Source organism: Dermacentor andersoni, chromosome 1 (genome assembly GCF_023375885.2).
Source record: "Dermacentor andersoni chromosome 1, qqDerAnde1_hic_scaffold, whole genome shotgun sequence".
NCBI lineage: Eukaryota > Metazoa > Arthropoda > Arachnida > Ixodida > Ixodidae > Dermacentor > Dermacentor andersoni.
Genome location: NC_092814.1, coordinates 285,950,301 through 285,964,777, shown reverse-complemented (window position 1 = coordinate 285,964,777; position 14,477 = coordinate 285,950,301). Strand labels below are relative to the sequence as shown.

The 14,477-nt window shown below is 47.3% G+C and overlaps 1 protein-coding gene across 1 annotated transcript; it reads right to left on the bottom strand.

Annotated features, from left to right (window-relative positions):
* Window positions 1–6,754: 6,754 nt before the first annotated feature.
* LOC126548466 (uncharacterized) lies at window positions 6,755–8,318 on the bottom strand. The gene is made up of 2 exons (XM_050196658.2): window positions 8,254–8,318; window positions 6,755–7,709 (listed from the first exon to the last, which is right to left on the bottom strand). The coding sequence occupies exons 1-2, from the start codon at window positions 8,296–8,298 to the stop codon at window positions 7,032–7,034; spliced, it is 723 nt and encodes a 240-aa protein (XP_050052615.1). The 5' UTR covers window positions 8,299–8,318; the 3' UTR covers window positions 6,755–7,031.
* Between the last annotated feature and the right edge of the window lie 6,159 nt (window positions 8,319–14,477).

Genomic DNA, 14,477 nt, shown 5'->3' with positions numbered 1-14,477 from the left:
AGGACGCCATAGAATAAGGAGGTGCGATGGAGGGAGGAAATTTGCAGGCGCGTCTTAGAATCGACTATACTCTAGAAAGCGGTAATTGGAAAGAGAGGCCTTCGTGCTGCGGTGGACATAAAGATAGGTTCATGTTGACGACGTTGGTGAGGAAGATCGAACTATGAATTTTTGCAAGCATGCAATGGTGTGGCAGGCCAGGGGTGTAAAACATCAAACAAGCTGCCACAAGAAACAAAGGTAGCGGGGTTTTTACGGAACTCATTGCGAATGTTACGCTGCTGTCGCATGAAAGAAAATAAGGCTTTTGTTTTCAGTTTTGACAGCACCATTCGTTGGATGGACCAATGGGACTACAACGCCCCTATTTCTTTCCTTCTTTGAGCATCTGCACTTCCCTCTACGCACTAGCCTACTGTCCACTGCAGGGAGCCTTCATTGCAGGGGAAATTGGCTGAAGCTGGGCTAACTACGCATCAATTGAGCTATTACAGCGCAAGTGCCCGAACGCCAATTGTCGCAAACAATTTGGGTCACATAAGAATTAGTTATAGGGATAATGTATTAGTTACAGAGAAGACAGGAAACACGCAGTCCGATATTTTATGGGCGAAATATAAAGGTATGCATCAAAAACGTGTCTTTCATACTGAATCTAAACAGCCCCCCAGCTGCAGCTCGCCAGAAGTGACGTATATATCTATAGAACCGAGACTGGGCCTTACGTGAACCATCGGGGCTTCTCGCTACTTCCCTCGCGTAGTGTATCCTACGTGACATCCGGCTTATTTTGTAGTTTCGCGACTCATCATTAGGGGTGCCTGTCGTCTGCTACGGGGCTTTTCATTATCGGTGTACTTGTTGGTCTTACGGTTTTCTAGCAATTCTTTAGCTTCATCAGCTATTAATATTTCGCATATTGAGCTCGTGGGAGATTTCTAAGCTGTTGGCAGTCGTTGGCAGCTGGGGCATACGCGGTGATACGCTTCTGCTTTATCCTTTAGCCCTTTTAGCTCAGGGGTGGCCGCCATTTTTCTTGCCTATGCACACAAAGCGCAAGAACCTAGCGTATAATAGCTTCACTGTAAAAATTCAATCGCATCGCAGGTCACATTGTCGAGATTCTGCGTCTGTTGACATCCGAAGAGAATTACCATCTCTAGTGCTCATTTTTTTTCAAGCGAATTTTTGCTAACATTGCTTTTTGAATCGTATATATGCACTGTATCTGAGTATAAAGGAATTATTAGGCAAATTTCTCAGCTCAAGAGTATGAGGGTTCAGCGATTTTTCTTTTTTCCTCTTTCATAGGGATTGCGTGTTCGCTTTGTTCACAAAGACTTCGCCACCCATTTCTACCCTAACGCGTCATTGCGCTTTAGCTTTCGAGCTAAAATATTTAGCGCACCCGGGATGAATGCGCGACTTCAAATAGGAATCGTGAAGAGAAATGAGATTACTTTGAAGAACGTAAAGAAGCAAAGAAGAGCAATTGTCCTTGAAAAGGCTATGCGTGGCATTTTTTGGGCGCATTCAATCGAAGGTCTCGATTCGATTATACATGGTTGAAAGGCTTCTCAGTGGAATCGGCCAGTTACGCTTGATCGCTATAAGGCTTCCGGGTAGTGAAAAAGTAAAGAGGGCATATGTTGTCAGAAGTTTTGGGATCGTGGAGTAAGAAATGTGTGATATAACAATAGGACGTGAGAACGTGAATCTTATTACAGTGTTATGCGCAGGTGCTTGGCTGGGAGGAGCATAGAAAAATTGTGGACATATACTTCACTAACGGGATAGCGAGGCTTGTAATATATACCCGAAAGTGGGAGACAGAAATAAACTTTTGAAGAGGAGGTGACACGTAAAGCGCAGGCAGTGATACTTTAATTATGATAACAGAATAGTGTCCATCTGAAAGGCGATCTCTGGACAGGCTACAGACTTGTCCGTAACTATTGCAACCCCGCCGGAGGCATTACCCTCGTTGCGGTCTTTACAATAGATTATGTACTGATTTAGAAAGTTTGTCTGTGTGGGTTTCAGATGTGCCTCTTGAACACACAGCAACTTTGGATGATGCTTGTGTAGAAGTTCTGTAATATCGTCTAGGTTGTGAATGAGTCCTCTAACATTCCATTGTAGTATTTAAGTCTCCATTATGGTAAATGTGTTGTGTGTTCTATGTTTAAGAGACGAGGATTAGCTCACGGGCCCTTTGCAGACGCCGTGACGCGAGGTTTTGTCTTTTTTGGAGCGGTCGAGAGAGGCTCACCGCTCCTTAGGCGTTGGTGGCACCGTCTGGCTGGTTGTTGTGTCCATCGCCTCTTGCGAGGCGCTGGACACGCGCTCTTCCGAGCGCTGTGTTTCACGTGAAGGCCTCGGCACGTTGGACGAGAACTTTGAGACTCCCTGCCCGGATGTCGATGGTCCCTTATTCTGGGGTGGCAGAACAGCACAAGCTGTAGCCGCCGGGGGGCCGGATGGCGTCACCGCTGGCTCATTACGTGTGGGCCGTACAGCCGCCGGAAGGCGTTGTGTCACCGCCCCATGACGCGTCACATCGGCGAATGTGTTTTTTGACAGGTAGGATACCCGCCTGCGTGCCTCCTTGAAAGTTATGTTTTCCTTTACTTTTGTCGTCATAATTTCTTTTTTTATTTTTTCCAGTATGGGCACGACCGTGAGTACGCGGCGTGCTCCCCATCAGAGTTTACACAGTGGAGAGTGTTCTCGCAAGATTCAGAGGTATGTTCATGGGCACTGCATTTCGCACAGGTTTGGCGGCCACGACAGCTCTGTGAGCTGTGGCCGAAACGTTGTCATTTAAAACATCTGAGGGGATTTGGCAGATATGGCCTAACACGGAGCTTGATGTACCCGGCCTCTATAGACTCAGGCAGAACACTTGAGATCAAATGTGAGTATCAGGTGCTTGGTTTTGATTTCTTTGCTGTCACGCCTCATCTTAATTTTTTGGCGTTGATAACATTCTGTTCACTGAAGCACTCCAAGCGTTCAGCCTCAGTGAGCCCCAGCAAGTCATCTTCCGAGACAACGCCGTGGGTTGTGTTCATCGTACGGTGCGGGGTTACAATTACTTGGGTTTCCCCAAATGACACTAGTTTTGGCAATTTCTCATACTGCTTCTGATCGCGGAGCCCCAAGAGGAGATCGCCGCTTGCCATCCTCGACGCCTTATAACCTGGACCAAATACTTCAGTCAATGACTTGGAAACAAGGAAGGGTGAAATTGTTCGAACTGGTTTATCTACTTTTTCAGAATGAATGACATGGAAACGGGGGAAGGATTCTTATTGCTGACTAAAAAAACTAGAATACATTGGTGCGCCCTCTTTTCTGAGGGCGATCAGGGAGTTGGGGGAAGGAACTATCCATAGAGGAAAGTGTAGTTTTCGGCAATACCGTACGCCAGCCACCCACCGTGGAGCCCTACAAGGGGACGCTGCAGAAACTGTAAAAACAGGTCCTGCAAACGCCAGCTCTACGTTACCACTATAACCAAATACGAAATAACCTAGGTTGGCTATTCACACAAGGTTAACCCTTGCTGCCTGGAAAAATTGGAAGTAAGGGGAAGCCAGGAGAAGACAGGAAAGGTGGAGAGTGGGAGAAACACGAAAGGCTGGAGGGAGAGAGAGACAGGGAAAGGCACCTACCAATTTCCCCCGGGTGGGTCAGTCCGGGGGTGCCGTCTATGTGAAGCAAAGGCCAAAAAGGTGTGTTGCCTCCGCCGCGGGGCCTAAAAGGTCCGAACACCCGGCATTGGCTGAACCCCCAGACTCCCCCTGTCCCCAGACACGGCTAAGCCGCGCACGGCTACACACGGAAGGGTACATTGTAAAGCGTACACAGAAGTTGCACTCGGGTAAACAAAGAAAACTATGCCTATGCATAGCATTGGAAATACGCATGTATGTTCTTAAAGGCCTATCTCGAACAAATCGGAAGCGAGTAAGCTGCATAATGCATTTCAATCTTTGCCTGCATTTGTAGCACTGGCCTAACTGAAGCTCCGCGATGTGCGAATTGGCCCTCACTATGGCTAAAGACCGGCTACTGAATGACAGAATATAGCAATTTTGTAAGGAGTGGTTCTTTTTTTTTTTTTTACGATTCGGCTCTCAATGTATGGTAATGCTAGAATAAATTAAAACCTCGAATACGAATTTTGTGGCGATATGTTAGGATTCAAGGGCAGTAGTAAGTCGGATATTATCTGATTGGGGCTATTGAGGAATCGAATCCGCGAAACTTCTGCTCAGAAGCAGAGCGAAGCAATGGGCCACAGCGCCGTGTGACAACCTTTGTTCACGGCTGAACGTGCGCCGAAGCCGACAGTGAAGGAAGGGCCTTACGCATTCGTTGGATCATGGTCGTCGAGTCAGGTCCATCGGCGTCATCCACTGCGTAGCAGTACCGCATCAAGATTTGGACGCAGTGATGGGCAAAATCCTGGAAATTGAGTCGGGCCGGACGCGGTACGAGGCCTCGCCCAGTTCACGCGAACACCTGCGGGATTTCGTGAGCAGGCCTTGCTCATGTCAGGCTCTCTCGAGTTCCTTCACGAGACAAGAGGTTGACCCGTTCTCGCGAAGTGGCGTCATTCTGTGCATGTACTAACCGACAGAAATGAAGTAGCGAAATTCCGCGAGGTCAAGGGCGTTCTGAAGACGCGTCATATCAAAATTACGTGTCTGAGATTAAAGTTATTGGTTCTTCATTAACAAGACCGCATTAGAATGGTAGAGTCACAGTAAAGGTGCGTCTTTATACGTGCCTCTTTTTTAACGCTGTTGCTAATTATTAGCTATAATAATGCTTATTTTGTTTAAGTACGTCGCGTGGTAACACCAGAGAATGCAGATTGTGTGGCAAACGAGATTTTGTGGCAAACGAATGCCTCCCAGGATACGGCAGCGGTGTCTTTTCTGGCATCGTCTCTACTACACGACACATGGTAAGAATATAGAATGAAATGGAACGACACAATATTCGGGCCTTGGTTGTATGAAAAGCAAACTTAAAGCGTAAATACAAATTAGTTTAATGTTACCGTAGTTGTAAGAGACAATTTTATTGGATTATCTATGTATATTATTTTAACTAAGTATTATACGACGGACATTTTTGAAGCACCTAAAATTATTTTCCTGTTTTTTCTCGACTATATATATATATATATATATATATATATAGGTGTGGTTATCCGGGGGTGCATTATTCACAGCAAGAGAACGTGTTTCGTGGGAAAGAAAATACGGTAAATGGCTGTCGATGATTGGGAGGGGTGACGAGATGAGCAAATTTGCTGGTAAAGGTGGGTTCAGCTAATGCAGAACGCGAGTGATTGGAAATCACTGGGAGAAGTCTTGGCCCAGCATTGGATCTAAGATAGGCTGCTAAAGAGAAGTAGCTGTCCTCCCAATGAGTCACTGAGGCAATGAAGTGACCTGTGGTGAACAGTGAATAGGTCACTTCGATGTTCGTAGTTATAGGAGTGCATTCGAAATGCATACATAGCCCTTCATTCCCCTTTTCACATCCATTACAGGCGATTGGCCGAGAATGGACGCATTCCGATATTGCACACGTACTGCCGAAGGTGTCTGTTCAAGAACAAATCCAGTGGTACACATCCAGTGACTTAAGCTGTCTACTAGGCGAGACAGTATCAAGCAGCAAGTTGTCTATTCGGTACCGGTTTGGACACGTCACAGAAAAACAAATAACCGATAGCAATAAGAAATTTTCCCTCCAACAATAATGCTTTTTCCGTCACGATGAAATCAATAGAGCATTTTCTGAAATGAAATCGAGTACATTTACATTACTCTCCCCTCAATCTTTATAAATATTGCTCAAACATAGTAAACTCAGCGAGCTTGTTTGGTGCTTTGAATGTGTCCTCTGTAGCTCTTCGCGAGTTGCCTTCCCAAACAACTACTTTTCAAAACTTTCGTCGGCTACCTTCCCTAGTTTCTACATGAGGCCACCGGCAGCGACAACAAATATTCTCTCATATGCGCGCTGAGACAAAGGCCAATGTTGTGCCGTACCAATATCTTCCGCACATGATTATTCTTACTCAAGGTTCTAAAACTGGCGTCCGTGTGCTCTGAGAAGTCGAGCATTACATTGTTGCTGGTGATTGAAAAGGGGGCGATCCCTTTAGCGCAAAAGGAGAGTTAAAAAAGCTTCCCTGGGCAATTTCCTGGCGTCATCGTCCTAAGTGATCATCGCTATCGAGCATATATAAAGGCCGGTGCAAATCGTCGGCAAACATCTGGTGCAGCTCCACGATAAGGAAACAAATACTGATCGCATGGGTCTGCCAATCTGAACACGAATGCTCGAGAGGCTACAGCGTGCCATCGACTGTGGCCTTCTAAGTTAGTTCCCGGAAAATTCTATGCGCTTAAACCTGCGTTGCATATGGAAGCTTGCCTCGTAATAACTGTTTAGATGTAATTCGTTACTGTAAAAAGTAATTGGAGTGGAGTGAGCCTTGCCGAGTGAAAATTTCTTCTGAATGCTGGTAATTACAACGTGTAATGTGTTACGTTCAAGCCTCATTCGGGCATATACCCAATTACAAAGGTAGTCTGCTTGCAAAGACAGCAGGCAGCACTTACCCAATGGCCCAAGCTACTAGACAACTTTAGTCACTGTGTTTGTCCCATTGTCTGTGTGGCATCATTGAACAGTTCAAAGTGGCCGAAATAGATAACGTAAACTCTTTAATATACACTGAAATGCCCAAAAACGTCGCGCTGAGCTGAAACTAGAGCCAAATGCTCCTGGCCCCACATCGAGTCGCGCGCCGACTGGCCACGAGGACGAACAACGCTGCGAGACGGTCCAGCATGCCGTACGTGTATGAAGCACAGCCGCTGAAGACAAGCTCCTGGATAACTGCGGTACAGAACCGCAGGTCGGCCAGCACGCAGCGGGAGTGTACCGTCGGGAACAGCTCGTCGACGTGGACCTGGCGCTGCGCGTAGCACGGCGCCTCAGCGCATCAAAGCCTGAGTATCGGGCACGTCGGTCCATTTCTCGAAGAAGACGTGCGTGAGCATGACGTCGCACCTGTCGAGCAGCTCACACGACATGCTCACGCCCACGCTAGAGAAGCGCACGCTCACCATCTCTAGCGGGTCGAGCGTGGCCACTATGGGGTGGAGCGTGTCCATCGGCTCCCTGGTCGGATCGTCCAACAGGCGGTAGCAGAGCCTGGCGTGCCTCAGGTGTTTGTTAAGCTCCAGGCCTTCCCGTAGCTGGAACTGCTTTGGTGACATCCGTGACTCGAGCATCTCCAGGAACTCGATGGAGCGATGCTTCATAAGCGGCGAGTGAACCAGAATGAAGGACCGCCTGCGCCGCTTGTTGAAGGCCAAAGGCACCACGCGTCCGCGCAGGCAAGCCAGGCCCAGCCGTCCTTCGCGTAGCTTGATGATGACGACCCACAGGAAGTTTTTCCATAGGGACAGCTCTTCAAGGTGGAAGCACCCGTCGGCTTCGCTGGCCGTACATGACTTGTCGAGGTCCACCTGGTGATGGCCCGAGATGCTCCACACGCAGCGAAGGTTGGAGAAGAGCTGGTTGACCGACAGGCACACGATGGGACAGCTGCCGACCAGGCACGCAGCCGACTCTCGTAGGCGGCCACGCTGTGGTCCCATCTTGCAGACCTGGACACAAACATCTGTCGTGCTTATACTTTCTGTGATTCTGAGTTCTGTGATTTCCCATGTCCCGCTGCGATATGTGTTCTTCATGTCAGCCGTGACTGTATTCTTAGGTAATAACATCATATATTCAAATGCGAACAAATCGAAAGGTACAAAGCTACGTTATGGCATTTCCTGCTTAAATTGGTTGCTCAACAACAACCTAATTCATGCACAGCAATGTGAATTTGGGTCGACAGCATGCTTAAAGGCCGGCTATGCGGAACAGCATCACATAATATTTAGTTGCAAATTGTTACCTAGAAACGGTCTTCCGACGGTTTTCTCTTGTTCGCGCTTGCATTTCTTCCGAAATGTCTCCCGCGTCAAGGACAGAAGCAATGCGGCTAGCATTATAGTACGGCTATACCTCGAGGGAAAATCGAATCGGCAACCTCGTGCCGAGAAGGAGAGCGCAATATAGCCACTAAGTAATCACGGCATCTGTTAGAGCTTTTCGTTACCGCATTAAGCGACGAAGCAGTGGGCTAAGCAAGGGTCTCACCCTTTCGTTGGAGCCTCGCCGTCGTGTCAAGTCCTTCGGCGTCATCCACCGCGTATCCCGGCTGCCTTTTGGTGTGGACGCAGAGCGGAACGAAGCCCCTGGAGCCGAGCCGGATCTTGCGTCGCGTGGTTGGCACTAGCACCTGGAACGTGCGTCGCTGGAACGTGCGTCGGGTGGCTGTCACGAGCACCTGCGCGATTCTGTGGGCACGCCTTGCCCGTGGCACGCTGTCTCGGGATTCTTTCGCGAGACGCGAGCTTGCCTGAGCGACGGAACCGAAAACGATGAACTACCGAACTGCCGCGATATCAAGGCGCACCATGGAATACGCGCGAATTTAAATATGTCATGTGCGAGAAGGGCAAGTCGGCAATTTCTTATCGGTGCATAATTAGCAACAGCGCAATGAACAGGGACGTAGAATGGCGCAAGATAGAAACCACAAGAGTGGCGTGTCTTTTTCTATGCGTATTTTTATTTTGTTCTATCGGTGTGTGTGTTTGTTTTTTTGGCAGGACACAACGCGAGACGCCAATGGAAGGAAGGCTGTGTGGTTAACAAGATTGGCCAATTGTTTACGATGGGAATCATATAAAGGCGAAACTTCCTAACATGCGCGAAGTGATATTCCTAACGTTAAGATAACACCTTGCGCCTGTATAAACGCAAAATTTGACCCTTTGAGGGCAGCTTCCTTACACGTTCGGTAGTGTAAAAGAGCACTAAATATTGACGCAGGCACCTTGTGGTCCACTTTTAGAAAGCACAATATAACGCACAGTTTTCACTTTGCGGGCATTCTGCAGATGCTGTCACTACGTGCTCACCTAAATCCCCTATTCCACCAGTTCGAAATATGTGTTTCTTTTTGGCCAACGAAATGTTAATGCCAAATATGTGTTGGATGTTGTTTTAATTTGTGTTATATTAGTGATACCTCAAAATGAAAAAAATCAGCGCAAGAACTACGACACGCGCCCGAAAACACACTGATGAAATTGAAATGTGTTTTTTTTTCTACAATAAATTCAGGCCTATATACGCTCAAGTGCGTGAAAAATTTCCCACAATTGCGAATTTCCCATCAGAAAACCGCATCAATAGGTCGTGTCCAGATACACATCGTACATTCCGTCGCCGATTCTATCCAGTGGTCACCATCGTGTGCTGTCAACAGCTGGTGTTGTGGTTTCTGCCCTTGGCACCCGGCGCCTTTCATAATGTAGTAAATTGAACGCAGGTTTCCTGTGCATGTCAACTTGTGCGTAGAGTGTACAACTTACCTGAAAGCAAAAGGAGTCTTCGCAGTACGCCAATTGCTTGGCCTCCGGGATCATGGGGCGCTGTGCTGTAGCGAAAGCGGAGAACCGCGATGTTGAAGGACATGCTCAACTGCTGCGTCCTCAGATATGTTTTGCAGTGCTATAAATTTGGACAGCGCTTTATAAAATGCGAATGTTTGCGCGCCATTTTCTTACCTGCTTGAGGGTGCCGCTTGGGTAATTACGATAGTGCTAGAATTCTGTAAGCAATAATAGCGCAGAGAAAGGTAGCAGACACATGAGCATTTAATGTCGAAATTGTAAGCAGGAGGAAGTAGTAGTAAGCACAAGTTCCATAAACATTGGTATTTCAGGACAACTGTGCTGCACGCATTATTGCGTTAGCCGCACCAGCCTTATGGCCATTGTATGCGCGTGGAGATGCGGAAGGATGAAAATGAACCATCTTGGAAAGCTTGACTGGCTCCGAAATATGTCGTAACAAAACTTAAAGCTGAGCATGATGTTAGGTACTAATGTTTCAAAACAAAACAGCGCAGAAAAGGCGCGGACGCAGAAAGGTTGCTCGTCTACTTCTTCACTACATTCCCGTGTTTTTCGCATTCTTTTGTCCCTAAATAGGCCCTGAAAGATCCTTCAGACTTCGTGAAAAACAAACAGTCCTCGCATAGCATACGCTGATGTGATCATGTGAACCAAATTTTCCAGTCGTGTGCGTTGTGTGGATATCGCAAGCGGATCGCGATGTCAGCCTTTTCTCAAACGCTCTCTTTACAACAGAGACCTGCTCCTCTGTTTTCTGGACGCTTTATTTCGCACTATAGCGGATTCCGATGCCCGGCTGCTATTGGCCAATAGTTGACATCAAATAAGAACGGTGGAAGAGAGAATAGCCTAGAGGAATTTGAAATCCCACAAGTAACGCCGGAAGAAGTAAAGAAAGCCTTGGGAGCTATGCAAAGGGGGAAGGCAGCTGGGGAGGACCAGGTAACAGCAGATTTGTTGAAGGATGGTGGGCAGATTGTTCTAGAAAAACTGGCCACCCTGCATACGCAATGCCTAATGAACTCGAGCGTACCGAAATCTTGGGAGAACGCTAACATGATCCTAATCCATAAGAAAGGGGACGCCAAAGACTTGAAAAATTATAGAACGATCAGCTTACTGTCTGTTGCCTACAAAGTATTTACTAAGGTAATCGCAAATAGAATTAGGAACACCTTACACTTCTGTCAACCAAAAGACCAGGCAGGATTCCTTAAAGGCTATATACCATATTCACACTATCACTCAGGTGATAGAGAAATGTGTGAAATATAACCAACCCTTATATATAGCTTTCATTGATTACTAGAAAGCGTTTGATTCAGTCGAAACATCAGGAGTCATGGAGGCATTATGGGATCAGGGTGTAGACGAGCCGTATGCAAAAATACTGAAAGATATCTATAGCGGCTACACGGCCATCGCAGCCCTCCATAAAGAAAGCGACAAAATACCAATAAAGAAAGGCGTCAGGCAGGGAGATACGATCTCTCCAATGCTATTCACAGCCTGTTTACAGGAGGCATTCAGATTGAGAAGGATTGGAAGGATTGCGAAGGGTTGGAAGGAATTACAGGATTGCGAAGAATTAGGGATAAGAGTTAATGGAGAATACCTTAGTAACTTGCCATTCGCTGATGATATTGCCTTGTTTAGTAACTCAGGAGACCAATTAATGCATGCTCACTGACCTGGAAAGGCAAAACAGAAGGGTGGGTCTAAAAATTATCTGCATAAAACTAAAGTAATGTTTAGCAGTCTCGGAAGAGAACAGTTTACGATAGGTAGCGAGGCACTGGAAGAGGTAAGGGAATAGATCTACTTAGCGCAGGTAGTGACTGCGGATCCGGATCATGAGACTGAAATAATCAGGAGAATAAGAATGGGCTGGGGTGCGTTTGGCGGGCATTCTCAGATCATGAACAGCAGGTTGCCATTATCCCTCAAGTGAAAAGTGTATAACAGCTGTGTCTTACCAGTACTCACATACAGGGCAGAAAGCTGGAGGCTTACGAAAAGGGTTCTACTTAAATTGAGGAAGACGCAACGAGCTATGGAAAGAAGAATGATGGGTGTAACGTTAAGGGATAAGAAAAGAGCAGATTGGGTGAGGGAACAAACGCGCATTAATGACATCTTAGTTGAAATCAAGAAAAAGAAATAGGGATGGGCAGGACATGTAATGAGGAGGGAAGATAACCGATGCTCATTAAGGGTTACGGAATGGATTCCAAGGGAAGGAAAGCGTAGCAGAGGGCGGCAGAAAGTTAGGTGGGCGGATGAGATTAAGAAGTTTGCAGGGACGACATGGCCACAATCCGTACATGACCGGGGTAGTTGGAGAAGTATGGGAGAGGCGTGGGCGTAAGCAGGCTGCTGCTGATGATGACGATGCTGATGATGATTGTGATTATGATGATGATGATGACCGGTGTTTGGATCAGTTCTTTTCTTCTTGCTTGTTAATGCTTACATTTATTGACAGAGCTTTAAAAAACAGGCTAATACTAATTACATGTACTTCCGGAAGAAACCGACTCTTTCATGCTCGCGCTTGGCCGCGGCCGCCCGCGTAGGAATTAAGCGTTGGCCGCACTGCTTCTCGGTGTCTTAGCCATCGGGTCTTGCTTAATTCGCAACTCAACCAGCCTCGAACAACGCCAAACTTAAGGTCGGACCACATGCACGCTTGCCAGCGCGCGCTCTATCTCTCCAGGTGAGACGCCTTCGCAGACTTCGCTTCGTAATGACCGAGCAATTGAAAGCACTTCCAAATGCGCAAGTTGGATGTGGCTACGACCCGTCGGTCAAGTTGGTGCGGGACAAAGCAGATCCGCAACACGTAGTGCAGCCAGACGGGAGCATATGAGCGCGAGCGCGCACTCCATCCCTGTCGTGCAGAAACCAAACGCTGCTCTTGCATGTAGTTGCGGTCTGCTACTTTGCGTAGATACCGCGGCCGCTGCAGAGTGCCACGACCAGTCGCCGGACTTTTGTCAGGCGCCAGACGTTTGTGCGCAGGCGTGACTAAAAGCGGGTACGATAGAGAAAATCTGGAGGCGTTTCCTCCTGCAGTATCAGAATTTGCCTAGGTACTACGGAGGAGAAGTTCCTTTGCTCGTTTTGTATGCGTTTGTCCCTAGGCGTGCTGGCATTGCGCAGTGAGAACGCGCAGCCATTCTCATGCGCGTGTTTGTTTACGCTCCCACGCTAGCTCCTGGTGAACTAGCTCCTGGGGAACTAGATGAAGCACTGGGCACTGATGCCCCATTTGGTGATCGGAAAGGAGCGAAAACACCGCATAGGGGTTGTTACATGGCCAGTAACTCCGCTTTTGCTGAACGCAAACAGGCACATTTTGCGGCAAAGTATTTTTGAAAGAGGCTAATTTATCTCCAAAGGCATTTCTCCACTTCGATAAAAAGTGGGAGGGGGCAAGGGCAAATATTAAGTCAACGTTGACTTTTAACATATAATTCTAGAAACATATTCTATCATTCGCAGCGCTTCTTTAATTCGTGCAAATGAAAAGTTCACATTAAGAGAACAAAGATTCTGAAGGGGCCTGCATACCTCTAAATGATTGGATCTGTGGATGCTGTGAGCGTACCTCTTTTAAACGGGGTGGAGCGTTGCGCCAGTAAGCTTTTGTTCTTATTTTACCAATGTCCTACCTATCTCTTTTTCATATATATACGCAAATTATTCCCGACATCAACGTTGCTGAACCACAATAGGGAAATTTGTTTTCGTGTGCCCCGTTGTTTGTGCGCGCCCTACTTTTTTGCCACCAAACATCCAATCGCCTTTTACTAATCTCTATTGAGCAATTCAATGCCGCGGCCCCAAGGCGGGAGTTGCGACACTGCAATAGGCAATCACCGCCCTTTACTGCAGGGGTGAAAAAGAAAAAAAAAACGCTAAAGCGGAGCCAGAAACCGATCCAAAGCAAAGTCAGAGCCGACAGTGAGAAACAGGAAGGGAAAGTCCGCACCGACATGTAAACATGATCTTCGACACTCGTCGCGATCGTCATCGTCCTCTGCTACATGCTGTTTGTGCGAGTATAGCGAGCCGCTAAACGAGCTCCTAACAACGCGATAACGAAACCACTGAATGGCGAAAGCGTGGGTGTCGCAGTGTCGATCGCAAATGAAACCTTTTGACCGCAACGTCGTCAAGGGTAACATAAGAAAAGGTTATTTTATTTCTATAACAATTCTATGGAAACCCAATGCTAATTTTCGCCGTCGGCGTCGCCGTGATCTTCCGCAGAAAGTCTAAGCTCGATGACACCGCGGCAGCCCGCCTTGTGCTGTAGGTGCAAGCGAATGCTTGTGAGAGTGATCCCAGGATGGCGGCTTCCCGCGACGCTATCTTCTCACGCTCACAAGGGAGGAAGGCGGGGAAGTGGGCGAGGGTTGCAATGTGGGCTTGTTGGTAATGCATCTTCAAGGGGAGTACGGTAGCGCGATTAAAAGACGGGACAAAAGTAGACACATAGGGATACAAACAGCGCTAACTTCCAACAATGTTTATTTTCGAAAACCAGGCCGTACTTATACACTCAGCCAACGTGAGTCACAGCCACTTGAACAGATTAACAATCTGAGCGATACATTTTGTGATATGTTAAGCCATGCGCAAAAATTTCAGTTCTTTTTCAGAGAGAGCAAATGATGGTTTGCTGATACATGAATCCCCTAGGGCATCAATCTGCTCGGCTTCTATTATAAGTCTAGTGAGTTCGCATTTCTTTCTACCGGTAAGGATTGTTGATTCGAAGAGAGGGGAGCACTTATGTTGCTTACAATGACGCGAGGGAAACCCATCTGACACAAGTTTGTCGACTTTATTTTTGTGTTCGCGCAGTCTATCATTAATGCATCTGCCCGA